This window comes from Pholcus phalangioides, unplaced genomic scaffold (genome assembly GCF_987345545.1).
Source record: "Pholcus phalangioides strain wild (caught in Gottingen) unplaced genomic scaffold, Ppha-v1.0 ptg000018l_1, whole genome shotgun sequence".
NCBI lineage: Eukaryota > Metazoa > Arthropoda > Arachnida > Araneae > Pholcidae > Pholcus > Pholcus phalangioides.
In genome coordinates this window covers 5957671-5972924 of record NW_028301611.1, presented here as the reverse complement: position 1 = coordinate 5972924, position 15254 = coordinate 5957671, and the positions used below count along the sequence as shown (strand labels likewise).

Sequence of the window (15254 nt, the reverse complement as noted above, 5' to 3'; positions counted from 1 at the left end):
AACAAGTTATCTTTGTTAGATGAGGTACCACTGTATGAGAGTTTGAATAGTATCTTTCACAAAAGACAACTGAACTTTTTTTTTTTATACAGCCATTTTAAGAGCACCTTTTATCCGACTATTTGCGCAGTCTGGGGGTTACAAATGAAAGCAACAGTTGCTTTTGTTTTTAACCCCTAGACTGCGTTTGCTCAAATGTAACCGATAAACTTATGTTACATTTTTCTAGTTTTATAAAAGAATTTTCATTAAACATTTATAGTGTAATTCCCGCCTAATACACAAGTCTTTAATATTATTGTGCCACAACCCAATCTCAAATATGGATAGTTCTTACTGAAACTATTGTTGCATATTTCAACATTCAAGTTCCATAGCATTTATTTGAAAGACTAAATACGAGACAACAGAAACGTGCCTCAACGATTTCTTACATCAATTTCATAGCTCCATTTCTGTAGGACTATTTTCAAAAGCTGATGATATGGCAAATCAATACAATACACGAACAGTTTCCCGAGTCTTCCCTTGTGATGGCTAATCCCAAATCCATTCAGTCCTGCTTCCATGACTTGAGCGAGTCTCTCAACGGACAACATCATATCACCGGACCCTTCTGATGACTTCAACACTGAAACTATATGCTCGATTTTCTCAATAGGTAGAGCTTCATACCTGCTGGTGTCAAATGACTTTGAGGCATTCGCTAAAAGATTCAGGCAAATAACGTGCAACTCGGAATAAACATACCTAGCCAAGTCTGAAGAAGGTTGGCACGGGTGAAGGATACACCAATATACGAGCTGTGGCAGCGGACACTGGAAGCCAACGAAGGACTTACAAATTGTTGGTGGGACCACACAGAACGGTGCGAAACAAATCGACGGTTTCACTTTCAACCACTCCAATATGACTTCCAGGACATGATCTGGGGGTGCGTTCGATACATAAATGGCAAGTATGGATGCCGCTAGACTAGCACAGAATATATCCGAATAGTTTGGTAGAACCCTGACTTGGTCAGATTTGTAGGTATTGGATAGGAACAGTTCTTTAAGAACACCATTGGTTAACGATACCGAATGCTCTGAAGAGCACCCAGAAAGCTGCATCCATTTTCCTATACATCTTAGGATTTTCCTGTTCTCCAAAGCGATGGATAAGGAAACCAGTTTGTTCAATAGACGCAGTCTCTTATCCTGGAGTCTAAGAGGGAAGAGCAAAATGAAAATGTCATCTTCGCACTCGGCATCCTCGAAATATTTGCATATTTCGTATAGTATCTGAAGCTCTTTGATGTGCCCTATTGGTTTCTGTCCGTGCTGGGGTACCTCGAAGAACACAAATTCCCGGCACAGCTCTACGATTTCCGTCATTTGGGAACAGAAACGAAAAGGAATCCAAAGTTTTTGTACCTGCTGAAGGGCTTCCGCGACGACTTCCGGGAAGCTGATCGATTTCAAGTGACTTTTCAATCCTTCCATCTTCCGCCACAGCCAAAACGAAACCTACATCTAGCATAGAATTTAAAAAAAATTCACGCTCATTCGATTTACCGGGCAGAATTCAAAACAAAAATCGACTGTTGCCAAAATTTCGTAAATAAAAAGAAAAACAATCGCGGGAATCAGTTACAAAAAACAAATAAAATCGCATTTCGGACTAAGAGTTGGTTTAAAATCGTAAAAACGATTTTTCTTTTATTTATCTGAATTATTTGGAAGTTATGTCTGAGATTTTCGCTTTAAGAGGACAGACACGACAGAGGCACCTGTTCAGGAAAAATAATATAACTTCCCATTCGATTTACCCGGCGGAATTATAAACAAAAATCACGTTGCCAACTTTAGGTGAATAAAGAAAACAAACCCGTGAACTGGTTACAAAACGAATAAAATCGTATATTTAAGATTAAAAGTCGATTTGAACTGCTGAAAATAACGCTTAACGATTTTTATCCTATTTATACGAATTATTTGAAAATGGTGTCAAATTTTTGCTTCGTTACGACAGAGGCACCTGCTCAAGAAGAAAATTTCCGCAATTTTTTTCACTCGAATTAGGCTGGGATTACTCTATAAAAGTTTGATAAAAGTACGTTTATAAAACTCGAAAAATGCCACCAATAAGATTATTGGTTACATTCTAGAAAAAAGCAACCGATAATTTTATTGGTAGTATTTTTCAAGTTTTATAAAATGACTTACACTATAACAAACTTTTATAGTGTAATCCCGGCCTTACACTATAAAACTTTCATAAAATTCTATTTATAAAACTTAAAAAATTCAACCAATAAGGCTATCGGTTGAATTTTCTCGAATATAACCGATAATTGGTTAAATTATTCAATACAAGATATACAGGAGACTGGATGTTGTGAAGATATTTATTATTTCAGATGTTAATTTTTTAAGGAAGGAAAAAACTCATCTCTGCCTCTACCGGGAGTCGAACCCGGGTCCCTCGATTGCCGGACGAGTGCTCTGACCGCTAAGCTACAGAGGAGATAGAGATTACCCTTCGCTAGAGCGTATATATGCCGAACGGAACCGTGCAATGGACGGTGAAACCGATCAGCTAATAGCTCATGGACGACGAGCCACCAGAGGGCTATATATATGACATGAATGTCGCTCTCCACTTATTAATACAAGATATACAGAAGACTGGATGTTGTGAAGATATTTATTATTTCAGATGTTAATTTTTTAAGGAAGGAAAAAACTCATCTCTGCCTCTACCGGGAGTCGAACCCGGGTCCCTCGATTGCCGGACGAGTGCTCTGACCGCTAAGCTACAGAGGAGATAGAGATTTCCCTTCGCTAGAGCGTATATATGCCGAACGGAACCGTGCAATGGACGGTGAAACCGATCAGCTAATAGCTCATGGACGACGAGCCACCAGAGGGCTATATATATGACATGAATGTCGCTCTCCACTTGTTAATACAAGATATACAGAAGACTGGATGTTGTGAAGATATTTATTATTTCAGATGTTAATTTTTTAAGGAAGGAAAAAACTCATCTCTGCCTCTGTAGCTTAGCGGTCAGAGCACTCGTCCGGCAATCGAGGGACCCGGGTTCGACTCCCGGTAGAGGCAGAGATGAGTTTTTTCCTTCCTTAAAAAATTAAAATCTGAAATAATAAATATCTTCACAACATCCAGTCTTCTGTATATCTTGTATTAACAAGTGGAGAGCAACATTCATGTCATATATTATTCAAGTTTTATGAAAGAACTTTTGTGAAAAAAAAACTTTTGTTTTATAGTGTAATCCTGCCATGGGCAGAGATACGGGGGGGGGGGGGTCAAAGGTGCAGTCGACTGATCTAATGTATAAATGTATATATGAATTGACATCATCATCATCATACCCCCCCCCCCCCCAGACTTCCAAGTCTATCTCCACCTATGAATCCTATGGCCTTACCCGAAAGTCGGGTTTTCCTAGGAGCAGTTTTTGTGAGCCGAATTGGGTCATTGCGCGTCGATAGAAACGTGTTTCATAATCACGCTACGCGTTTGTGTTTTCCTAGCTTGGCGCATCAGATCAGGGCGGCTATATTACAGTATTTGGCATTGGCATCAGCCGGTCCCAGCTGGATGCAATGCAGCAAAAACTACAGCTTCTTCTGTGTAAATTATTTCATCTAATACATGGCATCAGCTACTCTGTCGTATGCACGCTGAGCTTTCCTTATAGCTCAGTGCGTATGCATGCTCCGGTTTGAAGGGAAGGGAAAGAGAACATCGGAAAAACGCGCGGCGCACGACACATTTGACTCCTTCAGAAGCAGTTGGCAAATCACGCCCGACGTAAAGCGCTGTCGGGAGGCGTATTGCGCTCTGTAGGAAAACAGTCATGCTGCTTTTCTTATTGGTGAGTGGACGGCGTGTCGCGCTGGGCAAATCAAGTTGCGCGCGGCACAGGAAACCTGCTTCTAGGAATAGGTTTGTTGCGCTGCGTGAACCGAATTAGGCTATTTCGTGCCGACAGAAACGTGCTACATAATCACGCTACGTGTTTTCCTAGCGAGACGCATCAGATCAGGGCGACTATATAAAGTATATGGCTCTGGCATCAGCTACTCTGTCGTCTGCATGCTCCGGTTTGAAGGGAAGGAAAAGAAAAGCCGGGTTTTCCTAGGAGCAGGTTTCCTGTGTCGCGCGCAACGTGATTTGCCCAGCGCGACACGCCGTCCACTCACCAGTAAGAAAAACAGCATGACTGTTTTCCTACAGAGCTCAATACGCCTCACGACAGCGCTTTACGTCGGGCGTGATTGGCCGACTGCTTCTGAAGGAGTCAAATGCGTCGTGCGCCGCGGTTTTGCCGATATTCTCTTCACTCCTTGTGTGTTTTCTTTTCCTTCCCTTCAAACCGGAGCATGCAGACGACAGAGTAGCTGATGCCAAAGCCATATACTTTATATAGCCGCCTTGATCTGATGCGCCTCGTTAGGAAAACACAAACACGTAGCGTGATTAAGAACACGTTTCTCTCGGCGCGAAATAGTCTAATTCGGTTCACGCTGAGCAACAAACCTATTCCTAGGAAAACCCAAAGCGCTTTGGGAAAACCCGGCTTAAGGCGGCGGAATCTTAAAAAAATCAAACGTTGCCAAAGTTCAGCAAATAAAACAACTTGTCACAAGAATCAATTAACGAAAAAATGAAATCGTATATTTAAAATCGAAAATGAATTTGAAAACGTAAACGTTATTTTTTGTAACGATTTTTCTCCTATTTATCCGATTTGTTTGTAAATTATGTCTGAGATGGGCGCTTCGTGACGACAGAGGCACCTGTTCAATCTGGGATCGTTGAACCAATCCTGTTGTTGTTGTCTGATGACGTCACACAATAATAAACTTTCTCACGTGCCTGATTGGCTAAGATAGTCCATTCTTGATACGTATTGTTGTGTTTCAAGTTTGTTTTTTTTCTCTTTACTGTCGGTGTGTGATGATGGCTCAGTTTTTACTCGTTTTTTTATTTTAAAATTTTACGCCGAAGCTTAATATTTTAATTATTTATAATAAATTAACCCCGGAGATGTCTATTCCATCGTAATATAAGTTTTCTCTTTCTAGCTGTCTCGACGGAATAATTCAGTGGTGAGTGGCTGTTAAAATTTCAGTTATTTTATAACATTCCAACAAACGTTAGCCAAAGTTAATTATTATTGGGCAACTATCATTATTACAAAAGAGTCTCACTCCGCTAATTGTTGGGGAATGAATGAAAATTTAGAGAAAATTGTGTAATTAACAAAGTTAGTAAGACCTGTTCATCTCCAGCCCCCCCCCCCCCCCCCGTAAGAAATTGCTATAGGGGGTGTGCTTCTTCAGACCAAAACAAATAAAAGTGAAAGACATATCCAGCGGCCATGGCCTTCACATCTTGCAGCCCCCCCCCCCAGTGTATTTGGCGGGGTGCCCTCTGTAGTGAATTTATTGTGTGGAAAAACAGGAAATGATAATCATCTAGTGGGCCCCATGCTGAAGCCTTGTCAGCCCCACCCTTGGGTGATCTATGGCATAGCCCAGGGGGCCTTTGGCTCTGTCTGTGTCAGACAAAGAGGCCCTATGTTAAATTATGGTTTGAATACTGTCCTACATTATTCAAACCATCCTTAAACTTGTACGGAGCCCGACCTCTTCCTCATCCAATTTTTCCCAAAGTCTTTGAAATATTGAGCTTACCTCACACTCCCCCAATATTTTCTTGCCATGAACAGACGTACATTTCCCTCAACATCAATGATGGCAGTTACTACTTTACTGCGCACCAACTCTGGTCATATCACCTTACGCAATTTACTACCAATTGAGTCGGATCGAAAATGAAGATGCCATCTATCAATGGTCCTAAGGTCTGTTTAGGGAAAAAAAACTTGTTATCTATGTTGTCTGTCCAGGATCGAACTGCGAACCTGACAGCAACCTTTATGGTGATAGACGAGCATCTTACCACTGTACCACTAATTATAGCTGAACCAAGTTCTATCTATCTTTTATCTATTCTTTCTATTCTATCTATTCTTTTATTTACTTGTGACAGCTCTAGTGATAGAACCACAGCCATTCTAACTGCATCCTTAGTTGAATACCGAGGAAGGGCAATGAGAGTAATCGCCGCCTTTGGTTCAGTTGACTTATTGTATTATTGGCATAGGCGAGAAGCCAGTGTTGAATAACTGTTCTACCCTTGACTATGGGGGGGGGGGAAGTGCTGTAGCTGCTCACAGGTCCATCATACACAGTTGCCACAGTGCAGCAACTAGATGCTTTGGCAGCCTGGGCGAGCACACACATTTGAAGCCCTGTATGATATATTGGGAGCACTTGAATGATGAATTCTGGGCTTCTACTCTAGTCCAGCGCTCGAAGCATCAGACCCTCCTGCTCTTCCTCCTCCCAGTTACCAGGGCCGTTTTAACAGCATCACGAGCCCCCTGGGCAAAGTGATATTCTGGGTGGAAGTACTTGTCTATCTACCAATTTATATAAGTTTAGTCTCGAAAATCATAGTAGCAGATCTTATTATTTCGATGTAGACCTCATGCATTAAGACAGCACTGCTAGTTGTGCCCCTCGTAGTTGCTGAGCAAAGTGATTTTGCAGGAGGTCCTCGCCTGACTAGAATTACCTGGTGATTGATTTACTCATTATCAAAATGTCTTCTTTTTTAGGTTCTGCTACTATTATTACTTAACCGTACATGTACCTCATATACTTTCCTCTACAGAATTTCTAATGAAGTGTACCTAATGTGAAGTTTGTTTGTGTAGTGCTGCTACCATTTTCACTACCATCTGCCGTCAATTTTTCTAACCATGAGTGAAGTGTAATGATTAATTGTGTAGGCCTGTTGCTCTCTGTGGCGAGACTTTTAACGGGGAGATCAGCACGCATTTGCACCTCAAAGTTTGGGAAACACAGTAACTGACTTCAGCCAACCACCACCCCCAAAGCAGAATGTGCCAAAATCTGCGATGTACATTGCAGAACAATTTGCAAGAATTTTAAGAAAAAGTGCAAGTAAATACTATTACATGTATAGGGATTTTTACAGCAGAACATTTCCAGTCAGCTGAGGGCTCGTCTCAGAACAGTGCTAAACATTCTGCTTTGGGGACCACCACTGTGGTGATGGGAGGTTCGGACCCGACTCCTCTTGATGTGAGTCTTTCACTATGACCACTCGACCAACATAGCGGTTGAAGGTCCTGCTGCAGAATATGGAAGGGGGGGGGGCAGATAATGATTGCAATGGACTGATCAGTTGGTGGCCACTTCATGAAGCGTCTCGACTTCAGACATTAAGCCTATGTGTGGACCCGATCATTCTACCCGTGCTTATGTGTATCAAGCTTATGTGTGTATATTTTTAAAAACTATATCACCTGAAAGGTTGTTGTTGAAAAAGGTTTTTTTTTTGGATGAGGGAGAAATATGAATGATAAATTTCATTAGATGGAATGAATTAATGGTATTAATGTTAGCCTACATGAGTATCGTGTCTCTCATGGATGGGAGAGGCCTGTGAAAAATATTGGTGTGGGGCTTACCAAAAATCTCAGACTTCAGCATGTGCGGGTGGTTCTACTAGCCATTACTGTTTAACTATGCATTCACCTTGTACTCATTCCTCTGTGGAATTTTTAATGAATCATACATTTTGGAACTAGTGCTATGTATACATGGCGCTAACTCGTTATGTTGTCAGAGTTGTGTTTGTGTTATCGCTGGTGCTGCCATCTGAATTAGAATACTCTGTTGTCCTCAGACAGGGGCGGGGGAGCCCGATGGGAAAAGTGATTATGAAATATTGCATTCTATAAATCCATTGAAAATTTTTTGTATCAATATTTTTGATTAAATAAAAAATTCAAGAAGACTTCCAACTAAAAAACAGAAAAAGTTGAGGATTTTTTTTCAAAGCAGTCGACAAAAAAAAACCAGAAAACCAGAACTGTCCTGGAAAATGTGGGACGTATGGTCACCCTATTTACAACAATTTGAAAATTTGCCTCTCCCAAGAGTGAGCTCTAGATCCACAACTGCCTCAGACTATAATTCATGTGAAATTTTAAAGTGGCGCCATGTTAATAATTAAAGTTGCCATGGAATCTGGCGCTTTCCAAGTCCTTGCTAAATCTGCAAAAAAACAACAAATACTGATGTGAGAAATGAAGTGCTACTGCAAATTCCGTGGATAAACCTGCCTTCGCGTCATAGGTACAAGCATTTGTACTGCATTTTTAACAGTTTTAAATGGTTTTAATAATTTTTTTTTTAAGACCTGAGGGACACGTGTGTACCTGACTCAAATAATTGTAATAAAGATTCTCTCCCCCCCCAAATTATTCAATGGAAATTTTTTTTCTTCTTTAACAGCATTTTAAAGTACAATAAACACTAATCAATCAAAAGAAAATTTTTTTTAAACTAGTTTTGGCTCAGATGTGAAGACGTTGAAATGAATTCCATGGAAAAAAAATCATTTAACATGACAAATATGTGAGATGGATATTCATAGTCATGGTCGGGTCGGAGATACAGGGACCCCCCCCCCCCCAGTGTCAAAGGTGAATCCACTGATCTAATGTATATATGAATTGACATCATCGTGCTCCCCCGAGACTTCCAGGTCTATCTCAGTCTATGTTCATAGTCAAAGCTGGCTTGAGTTCAGAAATAATTCAAGTAGGCTTTGTTGAAAATATGGTAATAAACAGGATAATTTTTGTAAAAAGTCAGAAGGGCCAAACTTACAAGTAAATATGGGAATGTCGAGAAAAAACAGGTCATATGGTCACCTTGGAAAATTCTCAATTTTCCCTTTTATTTGTATGACACGTTTTCTTCCCCAGCAAAACGTTTCATAACGCAACAAAGTATAGATTTTTTTTTTTAAATCTGGGAATTGGCACTGATACTGGTTAACCAACTGTCAAAAAAGTTTGGAAAAAATTTTGTAGCTCTCTCTCTATATATATATATTTTAGATAATTTTTCTTGAGAAAGAAATTATTTGCTCTTGAGAAATTTGGCTGACTCATTTTTTTTTTTTTCTGATTTGAGAAACCCTGCTTTTTATAACCTGAAAATGTATAGAAGCCAATGATGATACAGATAATTTTTTTGTTATTATATATTGCGAGGAATTGACTTTTTGGAATTCAAAACAGTCATAACGTTGCAGAACACCCAATGCTACTTTTACTACTACTTTACCATACATGCACCTCGTCAACATTCTTCTGGGGAATTTCTAATGAACTAGTACATGCAGGAACGTGTTGTGTGTATATAGGCTGATATGTGTCACCCTAACATATTTATGTTGTCAGAGATGGGCTTGTTTCATCTTGCTAGTGCTGCCATCTGTTTTTCATATTTTGAAGTAAAGATAGTAAATGCTTCGCCCAAGCCCAATATGCCAAAAAACTGTGATGTACATCACAGAACGTGCACTGCAGCTGCAGGACAATTGCAGGAAGAGTTTTAAGGAAAGTTTAAAAAGATTGAGAATTTTAACGCAAAACATTTTCATGTAGCTGAGCTCATTGTAGAACAATACAAAGAGTTCTGCTTTGGAGAGGGGGGGGGGAATGTCTACCTTCTCTGAGCATAGAAACTTTTTCAAATGGAGTTCAGGCGCACATTTGCACCTCAAAGTTGGAAAACAAATTCTACTAAACCACATATGGATCTCATCCATATCCCACTGCGGAACTTCTAATGAATTGGTACCTGCTATGTATGTGTTGTGAACCAATCTGCAGTTTTGTTCCTTTGTAATGCTCGTTATAGTGCTGCCATCTGCTGTCTATTTTTGGAACTATAACTGAAGTGAAATATTTAAATATCTGTAGGCCTGTTGCTCTCTGTGGCAAGACTTTTTTTAACAAGGAGATTGGCTCATATTCACTCCTTAAGAAATTTGTACTGCAGAACATTTCCAGTCAGCTGAAGACTCGTTGCAAAAAAAAGTGAAACATTCTATTTTGGGGTTCTCGAGGAATGAGAGTATTTGCAGAATGTTCTCCTAAATATGCAAAAGGCAGAGATTAATCAAGAATTTTTCTTTATAAAATGGAGAAATATATATTAGGCTTATGTAAATTTTGTTTATAATATTAACCAAAATCTTTTTCTTATTACATGAAATATCAAAGCAAAACTATTTTTTACACAATATTTGTTTATATTATGACAGTTTGTATTTTTTTTTAATCAAATATCCTCTGTACACAGTTCTGAGAAATTTCGTTTTGTTGATCAAAGGTTCTTTAGGAAAGGTTTTTTAAAACCTGTAAAGATTAAAGAAAAAAAGAATGAGTTATATCTTTAGAAATAAGTTCAAGAAAAAGAAGAAATTCATTGACAAAGGAAGTTATCACTTACAACTTTTATGCACCTTCCATCAAGAGATTTCACTTAACAGTGACTAAGATCAAATTGCCTCATTTTGGCTAAAATGTGTTGATTTCGTTCAACAATTTTTCATGTAGATCTCATTTGGCTAACACTTCACAAATCTGGTGATATATTTGCGAATGAAGTGGGGACGAATTTTTATTACGTTATAAGGTTTACATTGCTCTTCACGAAGAGGAAAAAGCGCCATTCGTAAAAGATGATCGAACTTGACTTCTAACGGGATTGAATAGTTCAGTTAATTTCGAAAAGTGGTAATCTCGCCTCGCTAAGGGAGAATTTTACTTTTGTTCAGTGTTTCACGCGTAACTGACTGTTAGAAAAATGACGCGTCTTAAAATTTCAAAACGTTATAACTCCCTCAACATTCGTCCGATCCTAAAACAAAAAACACTTTTCTGTATTAGTTTTACACAAGAAATCACGCCTGTAAAAAATTATTGGGCGGTCGATAGTTACCACCCTGTAAATCTCCGAGCTGTAAGCTTGTGGGGAATTCTACAAGTAGCTTTACTGAATTATTTTCAAAAGCAATTTTTTCCTGCCGTATTTCACTCAAATGTTTCACATCCCTGTGAAGTCGGATCCGAACCCACCGCGCCACGTGATTCTGAGCTGCATAAAATAGATTATTAAAATAGCCCGAACTGTGTGCTAGCTACACCTCAATACCGGTTTTTCCGCTGTTTGAAGCTTCGGTGAAGATCCGGCTTTAGAATATGCCGCAAGGTATAAAAGCCGGTTGGGGATCACCACTTCTACACCGCACATGCACCTCATAAACATTCCTGTCTGTCCAGTTAAAATAAAATTCTGAGTGGGTTTTTGAGGGAATATCGAACCCACAACCTTCGTTGGGCAAAGCTTATGCTTTAACCACGGTACTGATTGCTGATGAAGTGTTTCTAATTGCTGCTTTAGATCACTCTTCCAAATTTCCATTGGCGACACCTCAGATGTGACGAAATGGGTTGTTTTTACCCTCCGCGAATATATTTTGGAGGGTTCAAGCACGTCGATCCAGACATCTACATAAACTTCCGGCTAGTGGCGTAAAAGCTAAAACAGCTGTAAATTTTATTTAGACAACTCGTATAAACCCACCCACCCCTCTACTTTTTACGTTCCCTATTACTCAAATGCATGCCGTGGCGCGTAATTTGAAGGGGAAAAAAATTGTGTTTGCTGATTCTATCTTGTTTTTAGCTTTTTTTTCTCCTCTTCTCCGCCCTTCTTTCCACACATGCAGTTTCTAATTATGAAGCCGTGACTGTCACTGATGTTTCGTACCAGTGGAGTAGCTGCTGGCGTATAGGTGAATAGATTATGACGGTGTCCTGTACGCTTTAACGTCAGGTGTGTCGCATGTGCGCTACTTTACAGCGTCGTGATTGAGAGGTAAGAATCCAGTGCTCTGGAAACCGAGTTTGTTTACGAAACGGATTTATTTTATGATAATCGTTTGCATGTTGTACGTTACTCACGCGCGAATAATAATGATAATTTACAAGAAGACCAAGTGTTACTCAGGTGCCGTGGAACCCAAACTTTTTAGGGCACGAAGCACTAATGCTCTAACTAACCTGAATACACCCACAATGACAGCATAGAAACCAAGCCTCGGAGAATTTGAGGCCCAATCATTTTAACGGGGCGATGGGGGGGGGGGGGGGTCCGAGCACTCTCCATAATAAACGAATATACATTTCATCGTATGGTCTCCCCCCCCCAAAAGTAGAATATGCCGAAATCAGTGTGTCGAGAGTGTTTCTGCAGAACAGTTTTCAGGGAAAATTAACCCCTTTACGATCACACGAAATATTTTGCCCGAACGCCAGTGGAATAAATTCAATTCAGCTCTTTGTTTTCTTTCCTCTCTCCTCATATCATCGCGAAGATTTATTGTAACCATATGAAACAGGGCCGTAGTGTCAAAGCTTCCTAGATACTAATAGGAAGCTTTGGTAGTGCGCCTTTTCGGGCCCCGGGGAGGAATTTTCCTTTGGGGCCCTTCTTGAAATGGTTGTTATGCAAAATAAGTAATTTTTTGGGGCCCTTTATTCGGCTTGGGGTCCTGAGGCAGTGTCCCGGTTGCCCCAGCCTAATTACGGCCCTGATATGAAAAGAGAAATCTACCGTATACTTTATTAGACTGTATTTCCCTTTTCTATTTTTTCTTTCCCATTTTTCTAATGTGCAGTTAGGTGTAGGACAAGGTTACCAGATTTATCTCCGATTCGTCAAATAGATTAATCCGAATTTGTTGCCAAAAACTTGTAAGACAAGGGGTTAAGAAGTATAGAAAACACTGTTGTGTGCTTTTTTTCCTGTGGAACATTTTCATTCAGGTGAGGGCTCGTTGCAGAATAATGTTAAACATTCTGCTTTGGGGGACCTCCCCACCTGCTTAAGCTCTTGAATCCCGTATATAAAAAATTCGCCTGATATTGTTTTCTTCATGTTTCCCCTGTATAGCGCTGGAGTGGGGGAGGGGGGTCACAGAAGGCACGCCATGTACAAGAATTTGACACTAAAACTTGGTTTAAATATCTTAATATAAACAAAATATCTCACGATCGGGATCGAGGAAATTTCCAGGCACCAGGTGACTAAAAAATAGGTATTGGTCCCTTTTCTATGCATGATCACTAAATAGAGAAGTCTAAGGATAACAGGATTTATATCTGCGCATCGACTAACACCGAAAGAGGGTCACTATATCTTGGAAAAGGCGGGGAAAAAAAGACTCATTTAAGTATTTTTTTATAAATACACTTTACAAATAAATAAATGTTTACAAATAACTTTATCTCCTAAGAAATTTGACTGGCTCCTGATTTTTTTCTTCAATTCTTCAGGCACTGAGATGCATGAAAATGTTCGAGTTTAAGGAAATAATTTTCAAAGGAATAAGAGTCATAATTTTTTGAATTGAAACTTGCAGATACACCGAGAGATTTCTTCGAGAAATACTGTTATAACCCAATCCTGTATATGCGGGACGTTTAGCAGTCCCGAATGAGGGCAGTGATAAAAAATGAGTCACCTTGGAATTATTTCATGTTCCACAGCTTCATACCTAAGATTTGTTGTCTTGGATAATGGCACGGGCCTTCAACCTTTTAGATACCGCGGGCCATCAACTCATGCTGAGGTATTTATAATTGCAAGGAGAATCCAGATTATTTTGTAAAGGCTCACTCATGCAATTTACAGTAACATCTTAATAAAAGAAGCCAAATGCGGCCCCGAGTTGTGTTGAGGCAAAAATAACTGAAAATTTTTATGCATTCTGAAATTATTTTTTTCACCAATTCTGGAAAAGTTTGATGAATTAAATTGGTTATGATTTATTTTAATCTGAAATCACATTAAATGATTTTTCTATTGTTTAAATCAATTACTTTGAAATTATTTCCTTGAATCATTTTTTAAAATAATTTCAATAATTATGCAATTATCCGTTTATTAATCATAGAATAATTTCTGTCACAAATTACGAAATTATTCTCTCATTGATTAAACAGTTTTTTTTTCACTAATTTTGAAAAATTGTTTCTTTCATTAATTCTAGAATTAAACGTCTATAATGTTTTCAATCATTTTCTAAAAACGGTCGGCGGGCCACGATCAACAGCTCCGAGGACCAGATTTGGCCCACGTGGCCAACACCCCTGGGCTAGGGGGAATATCACCCATCACTGCACTGTCGACCCCCTTTTTCCGCAGAGCACTCCTCGGGGAATTACTACTCTGGTACTTGCGTGCTGAACCGACACCTCTTGGCAATAGAAGGCCTCCGCACGTTGCTCGTGACGACAGCAAATAGTCCATTTTCCCTCAGAATATTCAGGGAAAATATTCCACTGCTCTTGTGGATCAACTGCTATCATTGTTGCGCGGAAAAGAAACGATCGGGCTCAGAATTAGCGATTTCTATGCCCCACATCCAATCACCATGCGATATTTATGAGCCAACCAGGAAGATTCTACGCCAAAATTAGAAGAAACGAAATAGGATGCTGTGGTTCAAAATGTGGCAAACTTGCTAGGTAGTCTTAATGACGTTACAGATGAACTTCGCAACCCGTGCGGAGTCCTTCCATCTCTAAGGGCCATATTCACCGACATGGTTTAAACTGTAATCACAATTTTCGGATGAGAGATCAACATATATTGGTTAAAAACCTGAATTTAACCAATCCGTGTCGATCTCTTACCAAAAAATTGTGACTATAGTTTAAACCATCATGTAGGTGAATACCGCCCTAAGAGGTGCTGGCTGAACCCATGACTTTTGAACAAAATGTGGGTTGAAATTAATTACAATATCTCAATTATATAATTAATTTAATCTAGGGTCGGAAATAGGTGGGGGAGGGGGAGCAACTGCTCCGGGCAGCAAATAGAGGGTGGCGAAGTCCGATATTTGGCGTTTTATTGTATTTTTCCGAATGTAGGTGCCAACGTGCCCACGATGAAAATTCCATTAAAAGCATATGACCGTGGTTTTTGTATTAACATTTTCATTACGCTATTTGAAATGCAAAAAAAATTTAAATTAGGCATTTTATTTTGTTGCGGCCCACGACAAATTACCAACTAGTGCGAGTGGCCCGCACGATCCAGAAGGTTCAACAACACCCCCCCCCCCGCCCCTCTAGTAGGGTTTCCACTTTTGGTTGAAATTTCTCAGTTTGCCGAAAAACTTTCTCGTACTCGATTACTCTTCCCTAGTTATCCCTGCCCTGAATCACGCGGGGGTTTCGATGGGACATTGTATTAACAGCTGCCTAGC

At 39.7% G+C, this 15254-nt stretch overlaps 2 protein-coding genes and 1 non-coding gene across 5 annotated transcripts in view; 2 read left to right on the top strand and 1 right to left on the bottom strand.

The window, feature by feature from the left end:
* Positions 1 to 382: 382 nt before the first annotated feature.
* On the bottom strand, positions 383 to 1792 carry LOC149071620 (integrator complex subunit 15-like). The gene has a single exon (XM_089247745.1). The coding sequence runs from the start codon at positions 1482 to 1484 to the stop codon at positions 420 to 422; it is 1065 nt and encodes a 354-aa protein (XP_089103871.1). The 5' UTR covers positions 1485 to 1792; the 3' UTR covers positions 383 to 419.
* Positions 1793 to 3035: 1243 nt separating this feature from the next.
* TRNAA-GGC (transfer RNA alanine (anticodon GGC)) lies at positions 3036 to 3107 on the top strand. Its single transcript has one exon. It is a non-coding gene; the product is annotated as a tRNA-Ala (tRNA).
* A 1853-nt stretch (positions 3108 to 4960) lies between these two features.
* Positions 4961 to 15254, top strand: part of LOC149071617 (rho guanine nucleotide exchange factor 28-like) — a 270366-nt gene continuing 260072 nt past the window's right edge. For 2 of the 3 annotated variants that reach the window (XM_089247791.1, XM_089247789.1), the window contains exon 1: positions 4961 to 5125. The gene's annotated coding sequence lies outside the window, so the exon portion shown is untranslated. The remainder of the gene's footprint in view (positions 5126 to 15254) is intronic. The other variant, XM_089247792.1, reaches the window with a different exon arrangement.

Coding starts and splice junctions, on each gene's coding strand:
- LOC149071620 (XM_089247745.1), bottom strand. CDS start 1,484: ATGGAAGGATTGAAAAGTCACTTGAAATCGATCAGCTTCCCGGAAGTC.